The sequence below is a fragment of the Alternaria rosae genome (assembly GCF_020736505.1).
Source record: "Alternaria rosae strain MPI-PUGE-AT-0040 chromosome Unknown BKA58scaffold_10, whole genome shotgun sequence".
In the NCBI taxonomy this organism is placed as follows: Eukaryota; Fungi; Ascomycota; class Dothideomycetes; order Pleosporales; family Pleosporaceae; genus Alternaria; species Alternaria rosae.
Genome location: NW_025763579.1, coordinates 1,132,837 through 1,152,649, shown reverse-complemented (window position 1 = coordinate 1,152,649; position 19,813 = coordinate 1,132,837). Strand labels below are relative to the sequence as shown.

General features: G+C 52.1%; 8 protein-coding genes across 8 annotated transcripts; 3 read left to right on the top strand and 5 right to left on the bottom strand.

Annotated features, from left to right (window-relative positions):
- The first annotated feature begins 657 nt into the window (after window positions 1-657).
- Window positions 658-1,966, top strand: BKA58DRAFT_44965 (uncharacterized protein). The gene is made up of 2 exons (XM_046174322.1): window positions 658-1,284; window positions 1,333-1,966. The coding sequence occupies exons 1-2, from the start codon at window positions 948-950 to the stop codon at window positions 1,701-1,703; spliced, it is 708 nt and encodes a 235-aa protein (XP_046021469.1). The 5' UTR covers window positions 658-947; the 3' UTR covers window positions 1,704-1,966.
- Window positions 1,967-2,468: 502 nt separating this feature from the next.
- On the bottom strand, window positions 2,469-3,835 carry BKA58DRAFT_424085 (Pre-mRNA splicing factor-domain-containing protein). The gene is made up of 2 exons (XM_046172885.1): window positions 2,586-3,835; window positions 2,469-2,525 (listed from the first exon to the last, which is right to left on the bottom strand). The coding sequence occupies exon 1, from the start codon at window positions 3,765-3,767 to the stop codon at window positions 2,679-2,681; it is 1,089 nt and encodes a 362-aa protein (XP_046021468.1). The 5' UTR covers window positions 3,768-3,835; the 3' UTR covers window positions 2,469-2,525; window positions 2,586-2,678.
- A 248-nt stretch (window positions 3,836-4,083) lies between these two features.
- BKA58DRAFT_405477 (uncharacterized protein) lies at window positions 4,084-5,097 on the top strand (the record flags this gene model as incomplete). The annotated part of the gene is made up of 1 exon (XM_046171902.1): window positions 4,084-5,097. One exon carries the CDS (start codon window positions 4,084-4,086, stop codon window positions 5,095-5,097), a length of 1,014 nt encoding a protein of 337 aa, XP_046021467.1.
- A 43-nt stretch (window positions 5,098-5,140) lies between these two features.
- Window positions 5,141-6,256, bottom strand: BKA58DRAFT_392666 (pre-mRNA-splicing factor syf2). Its single transcript, XM_046171026.1, has one exon. It carries the CDS (start codon window positions 6,250-6,252, stop codon window positions 5,296-5,298), a length of 957 nt encoding a protein of 318 aa, XP_046021466.1. The 5' UTR covers window positions 6,253-6,256; the 3' UTR covers window positions 5,141-5,295.
- Window positions 6,257-7,100: 844 nt separating this feature from the next.
- Window positions 7,101-8,567, top strand: BKA58DRAFT_405475 (putative endo-exoxylanase; the record flags this gene model as incomplete). The annotated part of the gene is made up of 2 exons (XM_046171901.1): window positions 7,101-7,921; window positions 7,970-8,567. The coding sequence occupies 2 exons, from the start codon at window positions 7,101-7,103 to the stop codon at window positions 8,565-8,567; spliced, it is 1,419 nt and encodes a 472-aa protein (XP_046021465.1).
- A 105-nt stretch (window positions 8,568-8,672) lies between these two features.
- BKA58DRAFT_44898 (uncharacterized protein) lies at window positions 8,673-12,811 on the bottom strand. Its single transcript, XM_046174294.1, has one exon. It carries the CDS (start codon window positions 12,648-12,650, stop codon window positions 8,802-8,804), a length of 3,849 nt encoding a protein of 1,282 aa, XP_046021464.1. The 5' UTR covers window positions 12,651-12,811; the 3' UTR covers window positions 8,673-8,801.
- Window positions 12,812-13,740: 929 nt separating this feature from the next.
- Window positions 13,741-17,461, bottom strand: BKA58DRAFT_392661 (uncharacterized protein). Its single transcript, XM_046171025.1, has 5 exons — window positions 16,236-17,461; window positions 16,009-16,186; window positions 14,933-15,950; window positions 14,658-14,879; window positions 13,741-14,602 (listed from the first exon to the last, which is right to left on the bottom strand). Exons 1-5 carry the CDS (start codon window positions 17,029-17,031, stop codon window positions 13,835-13,837), a joined length of 2,982 nt encoding a protein of 993 aa, XP_046021463.1. The 5' UTR covers window positions 17,032-17,461; the 3' UTR covers window positions 13,741-13,834.
- On the bottom strand, window positions 17,462-18,505 carry BKA58DRAFT_392660 (beta-lactamase/transpeptidase-like protein). The gene has a single exon (XM_046171024.1). It carries the CDS (start codon window positions 18,432-18,434, stop codon window positions 17,598-17,600), a length of 837 nt encoding a protein of 278 aa, XP_046021462.1. The 5' UTR covers window positions 18,435-18,505; the 3' UTR covers window positions 17,462-17,597.
- Between the last annotated feature and the right edge of the window lie 1,308 nt (window positions 18,506-19,813).

The window sequence follows — 19,813 nt, the reverse complement described above, 5'->3', positions numbered from 1 at the left end:
AGACATCTCGAATAGTGAGCTATTGCTGTCACATCGGTCTGAGTTGATGTTGCGGCTCACAAGGCTGAGGCCGCAGTTGCTACCGACTATACTTGGCTCGGGCTAGTCAGTTGTGAAAGATGCCAAACGCTAAGGCACCTGCTAGGCTAAATGCTAGGTGTAGCATAAATACGACGCACTTTGCTCTTTTCAGTTCTACTTCCTGAAATGAGTGGGGGCGGTGTAAGCCATTTTCCCTTGGCGCAACGAGCACCGCACAGCAAGGCTGAGAATCGAGGTATGCCTCTATGCTACACCACGGAATTCTAAAGGCTCCAAGACCAATGGCAGTAAGCGCAATTGCGATCGTGGAAGTATCTGGGGCCATACAAGTTGTCGAGTTGAACACATCAGCCAGCTCAAGTACTCTGAAAGGACAGATCTGAGAAAAGTTTTGACTGCTCTGAGCTCTCAAGATCACAGTCGAGAATCTGCGCTTGGCATCTGTGCATGATCACTCGGCCCCAAAGCCACGGCGTCGAAGTCGACATGAGCTTTGATCATCTTTACAATTCCGGCGATGTCTCTCCATCACACCACGAGAGCACTATGCTGTGTCATATTGGGGGGCCAGCGTCGTTGATTGGCAAAGATGCATGCACATTGCCTCTTAATCGCCGCAAGAGGCTGTATCAATCCTCATATTCGCTTTCCCTTGGTCTTCAACGGAAATGCGGTCGGCAAACCCAACTCCCATGAGACTGAGCCTTGACATGCACACCCTTTGGGTCAGGCTGGACACACGAATATAAGTAGAGCATGATGCTCGTAGCAATGTAGCTGGATCAGCCTGAGACCATCCCCGCCTCCTGAAATCTATCTACATCAGCCGGAGTTTTCCAGTCAAGTTTCCTCCAACGCCTACGCTTCATTTCTCTTGGAATTGATACCCTCTTGCCTTCGCCACTATGTCTTCGTTCACTTTACAGAAAGTACTGCTATCCCTACTGCTCCTAGCAAACGTTGCTATTGCTGTCCGCTTCAGTTTCACCATCCAGGAAGTACACGTTGGGGTCACCCGTGACGTCTCCGAAGACGACTTGCTTTTAGCCATCGCCTCAACGGCAGACAACACCACCACCAAGAACTCCTGGCTTGTTGGCGAGGTTCACGCCGACGATATCATTGCGGCAAACGACACCGTCAAATACGTGCAGGAAGTCGACGTTCCGGACTCTGCCTCGAACCTGTCCGTAGCCATTGGCGGCCTGAACACAGATGACGAAGACGAGGAATTGGCTTTCAGTAAGCACTTCATCGATACATATCCTATCACTACTAACTCGTCAACAGATTTTGTGGAAGGCATAGCCGCCGTCGCTGCCGCAATCCCAGGACCGCAAGCCATACCGGCCAGACTCCTCAGCACCGTGCTTGGATTCATCGGAAACCCACTGAACTGCACTGGTCCCGTTATAGTCGGTAATGCCCTGTATACCAAAGACCAGATGGACAAGCTCGAGCAAAACAAGCCCTCATGCGAGACAAAGTCGTACGGATACGAAAGTCCATTCGCTTGTGCCCCTACCGGTCAAAATTCGAGCTACAGTGTTACTTACTGCCTTGAGCGACTTGACGCTAAATCCGCAGCAGCAGCCAGCTCACCGAGTCTGTTTGCGCTGGTAGCGAGCCTTGTGGTTGCTATCGTCTACAGTGGTTTGTGAAAGTGCAGTCGAGGTGTTGAATCGAACACTGCAAAGGAAGCTCGCTGAGATAGACTCAGGCTCATTGAGGATACTTGCGTTTCACGAAAAGGCGGAGGAAGGCTCGGCAGGTGCGAAGTCACTCAGAATGTCACAACCTCTTCCTTTGGCTCCTTTATTCTCCTTCGTAGATATTGGCCTCGTGATTGACAGATACACCGTCGCTATAGCAAAATACTAGAACTCTTTTTTTGTCGAACAGGTCGTAGAAATATCAGAGTTGAGCATCCCAGAAGTCTATATTGCCTTGAGGATCCATCAAAATTTGTTTCTACACTAATGTAGATTGCAGAGCACATGTTTAGTCTCTTCTCTGTATGAGATAAAGTGGAGCTACGGAAGGTAGGCCTGCGTCGGAATTATCACCTTCCCGTTCATGACTGTCTCGATATCTTGTATAACGTATTCAATTGGCGCCATGTAAGCGACCGAGCTGTGCTCATGTCCAAATAGTAGGCCGATGCATGAGACGCATACGAAGGGGTCTGTCTTTGTAGATTATGTTATACACACTGGCTTGAAATATACATACCCTTGTGACTTGTTCACGTATAACACTGTATCTCTGTGAATACCTCCAGGGCGGGTTTCATGCGACAAGACACATTTCATCCCCAGATAGAGCCGCCACGGAAAGACAGTCTTGCCTACTTCGTAGGTCACTGCATCATCCGTTCTTGCTCTCAACTCACATTGTAGAATGCAAGCCCTGAGTAGGTTCCCAGAGGGAATTGAAGGTCTAGGCCAATTGAGCAAAGTCTTGGTGAACAGGAGATCACAGAGCTTCGAACAACGGAAGAAACTAGTTAGTAGTCACGGTAGTAGATGTCTCCCAGAACTTACAGGGTCAAAGTAATGCCAACTTCAGCAAGGAAGACTAGGGTATCAATTTACTATCTATTCGTCATAAGCACATCGCGCCAGGCTCTCAAATCCCTAAGCATCGATCTCTGCCCTGAGGTTACCCCGTCCGCGAGCAATCGCATCGCTCAAGTCCATGTTGGAGGCTTGCCCGCGCACACTCGAAATGAAACGGCGTCCTCCATCCATGTTCTTCTTGTGTTTCTCCTCCTCCTCTGCATCCTTTATCTCTTGTTGTCGAACACGCTCAGCACGCTGCTCCTCTAGCGATGTCGCCTCTGCTTGCATGGCAGCGAGACGATCGGCCGCGCTCTGACGGGTTTCCATATCATCGATTTGTTTTTCGGCTTGTTTTTCGACATGTTTCCTTGGTGGTGTACGATCCCGTCGTCGGTATGTGTCGCGGTCGCGAAGATCGCCACGATCCTCCCTCCTGCGCGGCGATCTAGAGCGGTCGCGTCGGCTGCCGTGTTTGCGGTATGGTGATCGGGAGCGGGATCTTGACCGTCTATGATGGCTGTCACGATCGCGACGATCTTCGCGGTCTTCTCTCCTACGTGGCGACCGCGATCGATGGCGCCGGCTGCTGTGCTTGTGTTCCCGCTCTCTGCTCCGCTCCCTATCCCGGTGCTTGTGTTTCTTCTCTCTCTCCTTCTCTTTCTCGCGCTTTTCGGCGTACTTAGCCTCTTTCTGCGCGTCCTTCATGGCCTTCAACTGCATCTCCATCTTTTGTTTCTGAATCATGAGGAGCGGGTCTTGGAGGACTTTCTTTTGTGTGTCGCGAGCGGTGTTCGCGTTCGTATCGGCAGTGGCGGCGTCGATGCCGACTGCAGCGCCCTTTTGAAGGCTTTGTGTATCGTTCGACTTCAGCAGGTTGTCGATCCTGCGTTTGCCCAGGAGGTAGCCCTCGCGCTCCTCGGTGACACCAGCGTCGCCACTGGGGCCTGAGTACATCCAGTCAACCCGTCGCTGTACGACCTTGCCGCCATTCTCGGCTTGCAGTCTCTGCAGCTGCTCGATTGCTGCTTCTTCTTCACGTTCTTTGCGCAGTTTCTCGATCAGCTTGCGCTCCTCGAGCGCAGACTTCTCCTCCTTCCACACTCTTTCTTGGTTCTTGCGTAGATGGGGATGCCATGACTTCTTCAAGTTGAGATCTCCACCCATGGCTGCGAGAGGGGTGTGATGCGCGGTTAGGTGAGTTCGTTGGTGGGTTGTAGATGGACGTGGGTGGGTGTAGACGTGGAAAGGCAATGGAAGGCTGGCAGAGGAGTTGCGCGACAATGTGCCAAGGCGCTAAGACAGGCCCCACCCAAAAGTTGACCTCCGCGACTTCTCCGCAAAAGTTTCGAGTGAACGAATGCGCCCGTATACAGCCCGAATATCAACGTCACGCCAGACGTGCCCCGACCAAACGAGGGCTCTGCAAATTGAGAAGAGTCTAGTTTCCATACACCCGCGGGATAATCACTCCTACACAGCAATGGCGACGCGCAAACGAAACGAATACCTCGACGTTGAGGAAAGCGAAGACGAGGAGAGGGGCTATGATTCTGAGGAGGAGAGCAGGGCGCGCATGCTACCATCGTCCAAGCGGCAAAAAGTAGATCACGTCTCCGACTCCGAAGGCGATGTGGAGGAAGTAGAAGAAGATGAAGAACAAGACTTCGACGAAGATGATGCCGAAGAAGGAGACGACGACGAGCAGCACGCACCGAAGCGCTTCGCCTCCAAGAGCGCCGAACTAGCACACCTCGAGAAGCTTGCTGCATCCCTTCCCTCTGAAATGAGGCTACAGACTACGAAACTCGGAAAGGCTCTACCACCCTCATCACTCAAGAAAGACAAGTCCGGCGTTATATACCTCTCGCGCGTCCCGCCCTTCATGAAGCCAGCCGTGATGCGCTCCCTCTTGACACCCTACGGCGCCGTAGGCCGCATATTTCTCACACCAGAGGACAGTACATCGCGCACCCAGCGTCTGCGCAATGGAGGCACGCGTCGCAAGCTCTTCCTCGACGGCTGGGTCGAATTCCTACACAAACGCGACGCCAAGTTCGTTGCCGAGAACCTAAATGCGCAAACAATGGGCGGAAAGAAGAGGGGCAGGTGGCATGACGAAGTGTGGAATATCCGATACTTGAGTGGAGTCAAGTGGCACAACCTGGTCGAGCAGATCCAGAATGAGAACGCAGAGCGCGCGGCAAGACTCAGATTTGAGATATCACAGGGCAAGAAGGAGAACAAGGCTTTCTTGGAGAACGTGGAGAGAGGCAAGATGGCTAGTGGTATTGAAGCTACAAGGCGGAGGAGAGGGGAGGATGTAGATGGTGATAATGCAGCAGTGGAGGCAACAACTGGCGCAGTGCAAGAAGGAGGAAAGCAAAAGAGGCGGAAGGGAAGGCTTGAGTTCTCGCAACACACGACTACAAGCAAGGCGATGAAGAAGCCCGAGCCGGGTCAGGACGTGAACAGGGTGTTGAGTAGTATGATGTAAAGCGATGCGCATGATATCCAGGAATACGAGTATATTTCAGACTTCAGCCTATGTCAGCAGCCGTATCTATGATGAAAGTTTGTGCCGTAATGGAATAGTAATAACGCCAAATCCCTCATGCCTGTTCGCATGAGACAACGCCGGCCCCTAAGAGCAAAATGCCAGGGTATAAAATACAATATCGTTTTCTCGCTCCGATCATATCGCGGTGCCTCGCTCGAAGCTGTCCCGTATCTCGCTTGTGTATTTGTTGTAGAAGCGCGAGAGTTTGTCGTTGAACTGCTTATTCTTCTGGTTGATGTACGTGACATCGCCCATATCCTCGGAGTCGCGTATGCCCCTCGCAGCCCTGGCCTTCAGCCTAGCGCGCTCGCCCTTCTCCAAGTCTTCCACTAGTCTGTCCACGGCTTCCTTGGATGGCTTGTGATCGTGACTATATGCTTCGTCGACTGGTGTGTTTATGCGCCCTTGGTTGTCGACGGTGTAGATTTCTCCGGCATCCGTTTCAACGAGTTGGAGAAGTCCGGAGGATACTTGCGACTGCAGTTTCCTTGCCTTCTCTTCGGCATACGCCTCCAGATCGACCTTGCTCATCTGACCGATTTGCCTTTTGTACACCTTGTTCGCCTCGTTTCTGTAGTCCGCAAACGCGACTCCCTCCCGGTTCTTTGACTTCTTCTTCAGTCGCTTATCCCAACTCTCGCTCTCTTCAACTGTGTAGTCCCAATTCCTCTTGCGCTCGAAATCAGGGTCTTCGGATTTGAGAAGTTTGTACGAGGCTTTCTCGTTCAGGGCGCCTAGTTTGGAGATTTGTGCAAGGCGAGAGCTGCGGTCTTCGGCATCGCGAACCTCGCGCTCTGTCTCTTTGCGGCCGTTTACTTTTGCGGCTTGGAGCGCTTTGAAGCGAGCCATCCGCGCGGCGAGCGCAGCTTTCGGGTCGGGATTGGTATTCGCAGTAAGGGAGCTGTCTTCCGTCGAAGCGGCTTCGCTGACTGTAATTGCATCTTGTGCTGGCGCTTCATTCGCGCTCACGGTGTCTGAGGCTTCGGCTTTCTCGACTTTCGGCGGTACGGACACGGTAGTGACCTCTTCTTCGACGTTTTGAAGGGTTCCGGGAGCGTGCGCCGCGTCGTCTACTTTTACTGGGTCGGCCATGGTGGGTTGTTGTTGCTGCGAGGGCAGTCGCTCCTCCGCGAAATGTTGGATTGACGACTGCCAAGACACTAGCGTGACTGGCATGCGACCGCCTCGACCCTGGATGAGACCTCATCACTTCTCAATATTACGAAGGCTGAGCACCTTTTTGCAGGGTCGGTAACACAATCAGAGACGCACCTATTGGTGTGCTCGATGGTAGGTCCGTCGTATCCCGAAGTGTTCTAAAATGTATTCCCGCGTTTCGCCTACCTTTCCGGTCACATATTGTGTATGAACGATAAGTGAGAGACCGTAGAGACTAACGACATGTCGCTCTCATATCGAGTAAAAATAGCGTGGTCATTGATCTCAGCAGTTTCCAGATACAGCGACGCAATCAACTCTGGGCCCATGCCCTTTGTAATATTCAGAAAGACATGGTTCCCACGAAAATCTGACATGGGTACTGACCTGGAGTAGACATTGTGGGGGTCGTACTACTCAGAAATCTGCTCAATTTATCGTGGTCGCTTTTCGGAGATTTATATATGATAGCTATAGTGCTTTACTGAGGTAAGCACCGGATAATTCCACCACTCACAGCGACAGAGCCGCCCGTTTGACCCCAATGGGGGGAATAGCTTACAGACGATCTTTGTGTACGGAATGAGCAGCAAGCAGATCTTGAAAGCGGTTGTGGGGCTCTTGGGTAGTAGCATCCTTGCGGCGTTCTCTCCAATGTGGAGAAAGGCTAATTGGAGATGATGCTTATACAAAAGCTTCGCCTACCCCATTTCACGACAGATTTGTCGTCTCTCAAGACTTCTGGATGCATGCAAGGGTCCAAATTCTACCAGACTCCAATCATGGCGTCCCTCACTTACCTCGTTCTCGCGCTCACGACCTTCACGAGTGCACACGCATCCCTACAACCCCGACAATCCTCCACCGTAACCGTCGACCTGAGCAAAACCTACCAAACCATAGATGGCTTCGGTATATCGGAAACTTTTCAGCGCGCAAACCAGATGCATGCCCTCTCGCCCTCACTCCAACGCTACGCCCTTGATTTGCTTTTCAACCGCACATCTGGCGCCGGATTCTCTATCTTGCGAAATGGCATCGGCTCATCTCCAGACTCCAGTAGCGACCATATGGTTTCCATCCAACCCAGGAATCCTGGCGGTCCGAACGCGACGCCGAAATATGTCTTTGACGGTAACGACAACAGCCAGGTCTGGGTTAGTACGGAAGCAGTGAAAACATATGGGTTGCGTACTGTATATGCCAACGCATGGTCTGCACCAGGATACATGAAAACAAACAACAATGATGCGAATGGAGGGTCTCTATGCGGGGTGTCTGGTGCCAATTGTTCGAGCGGAGACTGGAAACAGGCGTACGCCAACTATCTGGTTCAGTACATCACTTACTACAAGAACATCGGGGTGGACATCACACATCTGGGTTTCCTGAACGAACCTGATCTTACGACAAGCTATGCCAGCATGAGAAGTAACGGGCAGCAAGCCGCAGACTTCATCAAAGTATTACGGCCAACACTCGACAAAGCGAACTTTACGAGCGTAAAGGTCACGTGTTGTGATGCTGAGGGATGGAGTAGTCAACAGAGTATGATGAGTGCACTGAGTAGTGTGAGTAGTCTGTTGGGTACAATCACCGCGCAGTAAGTCCCCCTCCCAAACAACGAAATCATACACTGACCATTACCCAGTTCCTACACATCCCAACCCAATAGTCCAATAAACACCCCCCACCACGTCTGGCAAACCGAAAACGCAGATCTCCAAGGCGCATGGGCAACAACCTTCTACGCCAATAACGGCGCCGGCGAGGGCCTAAACTGGGCGAACAAAATCCACACTGCGCTCACCACCGCCAACGCTTCGGCATATCTATACTGGATCGGCGTCCAAGGCGGCGCAACAAACAGCAAGCTAATTCGTATCTCGGACGACAAAACATCAGTGATACCGAGTAAGCGTCTGTGGGCGTTTGCCAATTGGAGTAGGCATGTAAGACCGGGTGCTGTGAGGGTGGGTGCGAGCGGTGGGCCGAGTGGGAGTCGGGTTAGTGCGTTTAGGAATGTGGATGGGGGGTTGGCGGTACAGGTTATACAAGGTGGGACGGTGACGGGTGCCGTTACGGTTCAGGTGAGTGGCTATGTTGCTAAGACGGCGAAGGCGTGGATCACGGATAATGGGCATGATTGCGATGAGATTGCGGCTACGCTGGCGGCAGACGGGGGTAGTGTTAGTGCGCAGGTGCCGGGGAGGAGTATGGTGACTTTTGTGCTTAGCCCAGCGGCTTAGTCTGGGGGTTCTGCGATAGCATGGAGTTGGCGGCGTTGACTCACACCGAAACATACCTAATAAAAAAGCTACGATATGCCTCACTCTTTTGTACACTGCTGATCTCACACTTCTTTACACAAAGAAATTGGGCACAGATAATTCGCTTCTGTCTGTGTTACTTTTATTACTGTACGCTCAATCACGAATCATGACGGCATACGTATCGAACAATTCTATCCCACACACCTTCGTCTAGATAGGCTCATCTCTTGGCTCAATAAGCACCTCATTCACAGAGACGTGGTCTGGCTGCTTGAGCGCATATACAATGCACTCAGCAACGTTCTCCGGATCCAACACCTTTGCGCCAGTTGGCTCTCCGAACTTCTTCAGAGCCTCCTGGTCTGTGCTCATACCCAGGAGATCTGTCGCCACATTTCCTGGCTGCACAGCAGTAACCCTCAGCCCAGTACCAGCAGTCTCCAGCCTCAAGCTTTGCAGTGTAGCTTCGACGAAGAACTTTGATGCAGAGTACACGCCGAGACCAGGGAACACCTTTCGTCCAGCATCCGAGGAGATGGCGAGAAGGTGGCCCTTTCCGCGCTTGAGCATCGAAGGTATGATGGAGGAAATGACGTTGAGGAGTCCTTTGCAGTTGACGTCGACGGTTTGGTTCCACTGGTCCGTGTATGTGTTGGCCATCATGGTGAAGTACATTACTCCTGAGACGTTCACGAAGATATCGACGGGTCCAAGCTGGCTCTCTGCTGCGGCAACGAGGGCCTCAACCTGAGCCTTGTCGGTGACATCGGTCTTTTGCGTAATAACCTTGCCTTCGCGGATTACAAGCCGTTTCTTGAGGTCTTCAAGGGCATCGATTCGGCGTGCTGCGAGAGCAACATGGCAACCCTCTCTGGCAAGAGCAGTGGCGGTGGCAGCGCCAATACCGGACGATGCGCCCATAACTACGGCGACCTTACCAAAAAGAGGGCCTCTTCGTGGAAGTCTAGCAGATCCACCAGCAGCATCCTGATGCGCGGGCGGCTTTGGAAGCCAACCACGTGCATACCAATGCCGTGTGTATGTCTCAAGAAGTGTCTGGTCCACCTTTGGGCGCTCCACTGCGAGGCGTAGCGGCCTAGTCTTCGCATTATCGAGCACGACAACATCCCTCAGGAACTCGACGCTTGGCATACCGCTTCGGAGGATATCGACTGTAAAAGCTCCGTCACCACCCTTGGCAGAACCTCGCTTGTCATCCCAGAGGCTAGTCCACTTCTCGAAATCCATTGGCTGGGTTGGGTAACCTAGCGCACTGAGATCTTCGAAGACCTTGCTAATATCGACTGGGTCTGGGTCTCCAATGTGGAACATCGTCTGGTCGGTCTCGGTCTGATTGCTGAGGTGCATTATGGCCTTGCTGACGAAGTCGACAGGAGTCATCTCCGCACGCCAGCCCTTGACATCGGGGTAGTAGCCGATTCTGATCGATTCGACAATCATAGCCGTCAATAGATCCCATGCGTTAGCAGCACCTGTCTCACTGTGACCACTAATGGTTCCGAGACGGTGGATCTTGATGGGAAGACCCCTGCGGCCAGCCTCTAGAGCGAGCTGTTCAGCGACCCACTTAGTCTGACCATAACCATCAGCAAGTTTGGTAACATCATCGACCTCCAGCATGGCATCTTCTGACCATCCTTCGCGACCTTTGGCAGGTAGAAGCACTCCGTTAGTTGAAATGTATTGTACGGTAGCACCGCCCTGGGCGGCAAGACGGAGAACCTCGCGTGTGCCACCAACATTGGGTTTCTGTAGCGCAGCATAAGGGTAAACCAGGTTGACAGTGGCAGCTGCGTGGACGATTACGTCGAGACGGTCAGCCAAGGCCTTGAATGTGTCCGGAGCGAGACCGAATCGTTTACGTGACAAATTTCCTGGAAGAATTTCGACACGCTCCATGATGTTGTCGCTCCACAGACCAAAGTCCAGCAAGTTCCTACGTATCCTAGCAATACCAGCAGGTATATCGTCTTGCGAGGAATCGGCGAATCGGACCATGCAGACGATCTGGGCAGGTGTGGTTTCAAGAAGATCTCGGAGCAGGAACGCGCCCAAGAATCCAGTGACACCAGTGAGTAACACGGTTTTCGCATCCTTGAGCGCACACATCTTGGCGTCTTTCGGCTGGATCTCTTTGTCTAGTACAGAATCTGCTCGCAGAACGGCAGGCAAATTCTCTTGCACCTCGGCGGTATGGCCATCCCGGATAGCTCGAACGGTATCGAGATGACCATTGAGTGTTGCCGGAGTGGCAAGGCGTGCGACTGGAACCCGGAATCCGAAAGTATTCGACAAACGCGCGGCAAGATCGGCAAGTAGCAGTGAGTGACCACCAAGATCGAAGAAGTTGTATTCGGGAGTGATGGAACTTGGGCTGATGCTCAATATAGATGCCCAGATCTGGGTAATCTGTTCGATGGAGATGGGGCTCTGCTCGAATTTGCGTGCGCTTCCTGTGGGGGATGCAGGTCTAGGAGGAGGAAGTGCCTTGAGGTCGACCTTTCCAGACACATCGCTCCTTGGAAGACTATCTATCTCGACCCAAAGAGCGGGTATCATGTAATGGGCAAGATATGCCATCAACATGCGCCTGGCAGTCGAGCTGCGGCCTGTTCGATCGATTTCGACGTCTGGGCGTTCTGTAGACGCATCTTTGTCCCGCACGATGTACGCAACCAATTGTCGATCTATACCTTCACCGAAAGGTACAACAGCACAGTGGCTGACGGCTAAGTGGTTGAGGATTGCGCTCTCAACTTTTCCAGGTACCACGGAGTATCCACGGATCTTGATCATAGCGCCGACACGTCCAGTGATCTCAAGCAAGCCGTTCGATAGGAGACGTGCTTTGTCGCCGGTCCTGTACATGCGAGCACCAGTCTTCGAGCTGTACGGATTCCGGATGAAAGCCTTGGCTGTAGTCTCGGGGCGGTTAAGGTATCCTCGAGCGAGCAGGTGTCCACCTACACAGAGCTCACCATTTTCCCCCTCTTCCACTTTCTGGCCACTCTCGTCCACGATGTAGATATATTTCCTGTCAATGAGTGGCGGTCCTACAGGACAGTAGGCAGCATCCTTGTCCAGCTTTTCGAGCATGTCCTTTATGTCTCCACAAGCAATCTCGTGGGTCTCGCATGCGCTGTACACATTGAGCAGGCGAGTATTAGGTAGAGCTTTGATACCACGATGTGCGAGGTCGGTAGTCACAACTTCGCCGTTTAGCCAAACAGTCTTCAAGTTTGGCAGGCGCGTCTCCAGCGCTTGGTGACGAGCGAGAACAGCAGAGAAGAGTGTGGGTGTGAAGAGAGTCTCGGTAATCTTCTTCGAGGCGAGTAGGTCGACCAGCATGCGCGGGTCATAGCTGGCCTCGTCCGGTACAGCAACGACAGTTGCACCTCGCAACAGCGGGCGAAGAATTTCCCAAACAAAAAACACATTACAGGCCACCCGGTCGCCTGACTGTATGTCTGAGAGTCCAAATCGAAGGTTATATGAGAGAACCGCCGCTCGGTGTGGGTTGGCAATGCCTTTCGGCTTGCCGGTCGTCCCACTGGAGTACGCAACAAAGGCCAAGCGGTCCAAATCGGTATCCTCGGGCAGTGGCTTCAACTTTGACTGGCTCACTTGGCCATTGGTAGCTGAACTGGTTTCATCCAGAACAACAAGGGGAGTGCTTCCCTTGATCTTGCCGACTTCGGCGCTGGTAGTAACCACGACAGTAGGCTGAGCATCCTCCAGAACATCCGCAAGGAGATCGGGGGGGTAGGCCAGTTCCAGGACCAAGAATGCACCACCGGCTCGTAGGGCTGCTAAACAGGCGATTACATAGTCGGCGGATCGCGGCAACAGGACACCAACCAAGCTGTCACGGCCGACGCCATGACCCCGCAGCCGGTCGGCGAGGGCAGAGACTTTGTCGTGGAGCTCTTGATAAGTGTATGTATGCTTGTCGTCTTCCAATGCAATCAGATCCGGGGTAATTTGGACCTGTTTCGTGAAAAGTGCCGAAAGGTCCTTGGTAGTGTCAATGACAGACATGGTCTGGAATTTTCCAAAGGAGGGGCAGATGAAAAGTCAAAGTTTGCGGGTAAAGGGCAATCAACGTTTTATTTATTGAATCGTACACCCCATAAGTTGGATCAATGGTCCTTGTTGAGTGATGCAAGGCGTGGGGATTTTGGCTCGTTGAGGATGAGATGGTTCGCTAATTCCTTCGCGCATCATGGCACTTTCCTTGTCTTGAGGTGGTGCCGAGAGGCCTGCCGATAACGTCATTTGCTAGCGTCGACTAACAATCCCACAACCCTATATCATTGCTCAGTGATGCGCATCGTTGGGGCCATCGGAAAGTCGCCTTTGGCTGGTTGGTTCCTTGTTGACAGCTTGCATGAACGCCATCTGGGTTACTGCCGACACAGTGTCGCCGCTTGTCGGGTAGTCGCGCAATAGCGTCAGTCTAGAGAACTCGTAGTGCTTTCCCACTGGGCAATGAAAGGTCGCGCAGTTCCTGTTGAGACTTTCGAGGGCATCAATGGAGACGTGGGGATACGTGAGGCGTTGTGGGGGTGTCTTATTCCGCCGAACAAGAGCCGTGGCACGTCTCTACAGCATACTGTGTACGATAAGCTTTGCTACATGATTGGGAGCGCACTCCTTGTTTTCCAGGTCTATCCGATGTCTCACCGCCCTCTTGGGCTGTTATTTATTGCAGAAGGCTTCGGCGATGATACTGATAGCTGGGTCAGATACGACGAAAACACCAAGGGGTCTCTGTCGTGCAAATAAGCATTACAATGCGTAGTCGAGTACCGAAAACTTGGTAAAAACTGGACTGAGGAGATGCAACTTACTGCTAGTCGATTTTACGACGTTGATAGGGAGTTAGCTGGGTATTGTCGGCATCCAATATGTTCGCGGGTACAAGGTGTACTAAGAGGCTAGGACATAAACATGGACGTTGCGCGGGCAATGCACTTCAGTAAACACGAAGCTTGAAGTAGTGTAACGTTGTGTAAGTTATATAAGAAGGAGGTCGAGTGTCGGGGTCATCCCCGAGGAGCGGGTGCGGGGAAAGACGCTAGGGCGCGGTACCAGACGCACGTCAGCCTTGCACGAGATCGACGAGTCAGTGTGGTTCGTCGCGTGATTGATGTGTCTACCAAATGATTTCATTGTGCTACATACGTAAGGAGTCGTGAACAGCCCTGGTGCTTCATCTACGCTTAACCCTGCCACTTGGTACGCCTCTGCCGAAACATGGATACCATACCGATCGGCAGCAGTCCGAAGTCAACGACATTGAGGCCACCGAATTTACCAATCATGTCCGGGCCGTACATTTGTGCGATCCACTTCCAGTAGGCATCCATAGTATACCAGTCTGCGGTGATGCCACGTAAGTTGCTCTGACCCTCGAGTTGCTCCAGCGCCTGCAGGACCTGTTCACTGTCGTCGATGGGCTTCTCTTTCGGGCGCTCGAGCAGCTCCTTATAAACTTCCGTCAAATTCGCTTTACCCATGGCAGAAAACGTCTCAGAGTACTTGGTAAACTCCTCAAAGGGTAGGAATGTGTTGGGGTCTTCAGGCTTCCAGTCCGCATCCTGGAAATTGCGGCGCACGTTATGCCGGGTACCTTTGTCGAATGCGCGTTTGATGTTGACATAATCATCGTGCAAGCTCTCCTCGTATTCATCCAACAGATCGTACGGGTTCTCTTTGACTGAGTCTCGGATTTGCAAGGGTCCAACAAATGGAGACTTCAGATCAAGTCCCCCAAGCTCGACTGGGAAGAAGAGAAACCCGTCTGGCACATCTTCAACAAAGAAGCGCTCTTTGATAATCGTCTTGAGATGTTGTACGATGCTACCATCGGGAAAAATGCTATCCTGGATATGACGATGGGTGGCGAGCATCATGTCGACATGTTCGCGGCCGAAGCAGTTGGAGGCGGTCCCGAAATTGGAACTGAAGAACGTAGCCGCATATGAGTTCTGTTTCCGGTGGTTAGATACTGTGAGATAAGACCAAGGAGATTGCAGTACCTACCCAGACCTGGATATAGTCGATGACGCTTTTCAGCTTGCCTTGCAGTTGCGTGCGGAGCTCTTCCACATGGCTGTCGACCATCTTCTGATCAATCTTGAACTGACCACTCTTCGGATCGAGCTGCAAGAATCCCCATCGAATTTCACCTTCCGGTAGTCGATCGTCAATCTTAGCATCGGAGTCGCGTGAGATGCGAACACTGCCTGTCTTCTTGTGGTCAAGCTAGAATTGTCGTCAGTTGAATCAACGTAAGTAGAGTTCATTAGGAGACTGACCTTGGTTCCCGTAACTTCCGCGAATCTGATGATACTTGCCCAGGCTTTGGTACACGTATTGTAGTCCCTGTGCCAGAACCAGACGTTGTCACCAAGACGGTACAGATCTGGCCCGCTGGCGGCTTGGTTCGCCGCGTAATCCAAACAGAACAGCACAGCCTCCCCCAAAGTATCGCTCAGAGCATGGGAGCCTGGCATACCTCGACGGCGTGAACGCGGCTCAGCGGATGGGTCATCATTGAACTTCAGAGGTGCCTGCAGGTATCGCTCGAAGAATCTCTTCCACCTATCCGAGACACCAAGGAAGTCTAGGACTGTATAGATGGTCTGATGTGGCAGCAGTGAATTCCACGAGTCAAAAGTCGTAGAGAAGCAGGTCAGTTCTCCGTGCAGTCTTGTGTTCAGAACGATCTCAGTGGACAAGAGATGAAGTAGGCCTTGCTTTGCTTCCATAGGCTTCTTCGACTGAAGTTTGTGCTTCCCATCTTCCCAGTCGCACGCGTCTCTGTCGTCCCCTAAGTTTTCGTCTACCTCCGCTTGAGCGTTCCCTCCAAACAAGCCGCCACCAGTACGCTGATTAGGCGCAGCGGCTCCAAACAAGCCAGAGCCAGCAGCCGTTCTTGCTGTCTGCTTCGTCCTTCCCCCACTGGATTGTTGAACTGCCCTTCCTCCGCTCGGCTGTTGCATCGTGTTGAAATGGTATTGCATTTGATTGTCAGCCATTTCCCGTTGCACGTTGGGTTTGCGCTTCTTGTCGACGTAGTCCCCATACTCGGCCTCCTCTTCACCATCTTGTGCCTCGATTTGCTGTGCATCATAGTCCAGTAGCTGGTGGGCGAAATATCGGTTGTGGTGTGTGCGCATCCGCTTCTTCTCGACACTGGACTTGGTATCTGTGCCTTTGTCGCCCAGGAAGTACGATCGGCGTAGATGGTCGACTTTCGGGACCTCTGTGGTGTTTCTCGGCCAAGCTTGGTGCTTGTGCATGGCCAAGAATGCGGACTTGAAGAAGACAGACCTACACGTCATTCAGTCAGAACCCGTTGTTTCATGTCTTGCGGTAACAGTCGACTTACCATTTCATACCGACGTAATGGAGGAAGATCGCCTGAAGAAGGTCCGGATCGAAGTGGATAGAGAAGTCACCATTGATCTTCCTTCGCTGCTCTAGTAGAACATGCGGTCCCCAAGACCAGCGATCGAGAGATGCCATGCGCACGTTGAGAATGTCGCACAGTTCTGCGAGTATTACATCTACGGTATTATTAGCTACCAGCTATTTCCACATAGAATGGGTACTTACTGTTACCGAGAAAGTCTCTGAGCGCTTCTCGCTTCTCGTTCGATAGAAGATCAGAATTCAGAAGACCTTCAATGGTCGAGCGAAGGCTATGAGGATCGAAAGGTGTCGAATAGTTGAGATTAGCCTCAAAGTTTTCCACTGTCTTGCGTAGCTCGCGAATAGCAGCGGAGCTGTCTTTCTTGCTTGTCTGGAACAACTCATCAAGGTACGACCTTAGTGCTTGCTCGTCTACTTCAGCCGCCTGGAAGACATTCTTCTCCCACTCGGCGCGGGAGGCCAGTTTCTTGGCACCAGGTACTTCTTCGAAGCTCTCGCCCATTTCGATATCGCCATCGTCTGTTGCAGGCTTCTCAGAGGAAAGCCATTCAGTGACGAGCTTGCCGTAGAGATCGGCATACTGGTACTTGGTCGACTGAACGGAAAGATACCGCACGAGTGTCTTTTCCCAGTCTGAGAGGACTTTGTTTGAAACAGAGGGATCAAAGCGGGCCTGTTCAACGAAGCGATCGAGGTTCTTGAGATCAGTCTCGAGACGAAGGTTCCTGGATGTTCCGCTGATAACTCGGCCGACTCGCCCATCCTTGGTTTTCTTCTCCGTCTGGAAGCCCAAACAGGTTTTCGAGCCATCGAGAAGAAGACATACGCGCTTCAGTGGGTCTGCTTCGGCTTTTGCGGCGGCGATGAGTGCAGCATACTCTTCTTCAAATACTGCGCGCTGCTTCGCAAGCTCTTCGAGCTTGGTGGTCGTGATGGTCTTGAGCGTCGCTCCAAACACACTACCGGACGACATCGCCATGGCTAAGTCTGGCGCAACTGTCCTGAATGAGGAAAGTGGAAACGTGGTGGGTTCGAAAGACTGGCTGAAGAAAGGGCGTGTGACGAGAGGCTTCAGTAGTGGTCGCAAAAGCTGGTAAAAGAAACCACTAGGAACGTGATTTTGGTCGCTCGATATATTTCGAGGCGAGCTTGTTAGACTATATAGTGATGGAATTGCACTGCCGCATACTGAGTGCAATTCTAGCCAGTAGTAGGCAGTAAGGCAGGCAATAGGCAGCAAGCGCTTGGCAGGACCGTGCCCCAATTGAGTCCGTAATGTGGGGTACGTCTCGATTTATGCATCATACCAATCTTGGAATTAATAAGATATGATACTGATGTCACTACAGACTGAAAGTTCGATGTCCAATCTGCTGAAGGGGGATTCGTAGAAAAAAGATGGATGGAGTCCTTCGGACTAGCTCGGAAAGTGACATGCGTGGCTTACTGGCTATCGATAAGCGCACAGACCATCCATTGCCTTCGCGATATGCCCGACAGTCTGCATTGTGCCACTCAACCCCTCATCCAACATACTTCAAGTCATCAGGCCGCCACCTTCTCATGCATTGCCCTCTGAAACAATCCATGCAGTTCCAATATGCGCGGGCTCATCGGCGGGATAACCTGGCAGAACGCCACACCGCAGACCCCAGCTTCGAAGTCGAGATACCAAGTCAAACTAGGAACGCCGCCCCAGAAGAATGTCCCGGCATTCATACGTCCTTCCTGACCTTGCTCTGCGATCATTCCAGCAAACGACCATTGCTTCTCGATATTCATAGGCAAACCCATACCCAGAAGCTGCGTATGCAGAGGTGAGGACTTGAGGTAGTCGTTGAGCTCCTTCTTGCACCCCTCATCGAGCTGCGGTTTGAAAAGTTCATTCCAAGAGTTCTCTTTCAATAGTTTGGGGTCGTGCTTCAAGACGGATTGGAGAAAGGTAAAGTAGGCCTCTGCGCTCGCGAAAGCACCCACACCTCCCAGACAGTCTGTGGCATCGACGAAGACGTCGAACCCGCCAGCATCTACCGCCGGTCCTTCACCCTGCTCATTCAGCGTGCTGATGTTCGCCATGCGATCTTTCATATCGGATCTCTCCTTTGGGAAAAAGCTGATGTCGTCTATGCCAAGAGGATCCCAAATCTTCTCCTTCACGACAGCATCAAGTCTCTTTCCTGACACTTTCTCGATGAGCTTACCTGCCCAGTCTGATCCAGGGCCATATTTGAAGCTGTTGCCTGGCTCGTACAGAAGCGGTAGAGTGTGTTTCTCTTCAACAGTCGGTCCACACGACGGGGTCTCTCCGCGGCTTGCACGCCACTTCGTGAGATCAGGGTTGAGCCAGTCATACTCATGGCCATTTGTGTGACTCAGAAGCATCCTGATTCGGTCAGTCTTCTATCAGCTAGTACATTGGTACAACGCTTGCCTCAAGGTGATCGGCGTGGTGTTAGGCACAGTGACCGCCTCATTTTTCTCCTCGTCGAAGCTCGCCATGATGCCGTACTTTCCAATACTAGGCAAGTATTTGGCCACGTCTTCGTCAAGCGTGATTAGTCCTTCCTCGACGCACCTCAGGGCTGCAACTGCAGTCATGAGCTTCGTCATTGATGCGATCCCGCATATTGTATCAAGTTGGAAAGGGCGTGTCGAGCCTTCCGCAAGCGACTGAACACCTTTCGCTCCAGAGTACAGGGTGTTGCCTGCTTTACCGTTAGATGGCTGTTGCCTTGTGCCAAGGATGGTTACGGACCGTTCTTGTCGCCTGCGAGAAGAGCATATCCGGGAAGAATTTTGTCTTCAATCGCTTTTTCGTACGCCTTTTCGAAGTCTGTCATGATGGCAATGCTTCCACTGTCAGACAATCAACTATCGACATGAGCATTGACTTTCAAGTCATCTTTATATCTACGACATATGTCGCGGATAATCAAGGCGTTGGCAAGGCGTATTGCAGATCGGAGGATTGCTGACTGCATGCCGCGATGGTCAGAATCATTGCTACTCAGCCAACCAAGCATTAAGGCATTCGGTAAGACAAACACGACTACATCCCCCTCTCTATTAAGAGTATGTTGTGAACCAAGAATCAAATCCGTGCAGCTCATGTACAGTACTTCAACGTGAGTGTATGCACCAACGCTGACACGAGACATCGTGGGGCCTGGCGAGTGGGTACACCACTTGCACCCTCCTCAGACACCTTCACTTCGGACTAAGCGATGCATCACACAGCTCCTGCGAATTGCTGCACAATCGGAGCGCCCCCTTTGTACGAACAACTATTCCCAGAATATGCAAAATAGGCGATTCCTACGACAATTGTCGATCACATCGGCGCGGGCACACCTGGGCACCGCCGCTGTCGGGAAAAGAAGGAACTGAACAGGTGCCTTGTAGTCTACATGAGTATTCAGACGAATACTGGCAAGACCTGAATGTAATGTTGACTTATAGTCCGTTATTTCTATCGTCCTTTGTAGATATTCAATATTTTGCTTGGATGGGTTGAGTCGTAAGCTCACTGCTCACACGCCTGGGAAAAGACGAGCCCCGGTGCCGCTCTTCCGTAACACCCGTGGCCCAAGCTTGTCACAAGTTCCGCAGGCGACGCCCATGGCGCCCGCTCCTCAATTTCCCCGAAGGTCAGCCGCATTGTCGTTCGGCCACAATATTTAGGGGCTGAGCGGCGTCGAACGTTGAGCTACGCGACAAACGCGTTCGGCATTGCCGTAGTGTGAGGCGGCACATGGCAACGT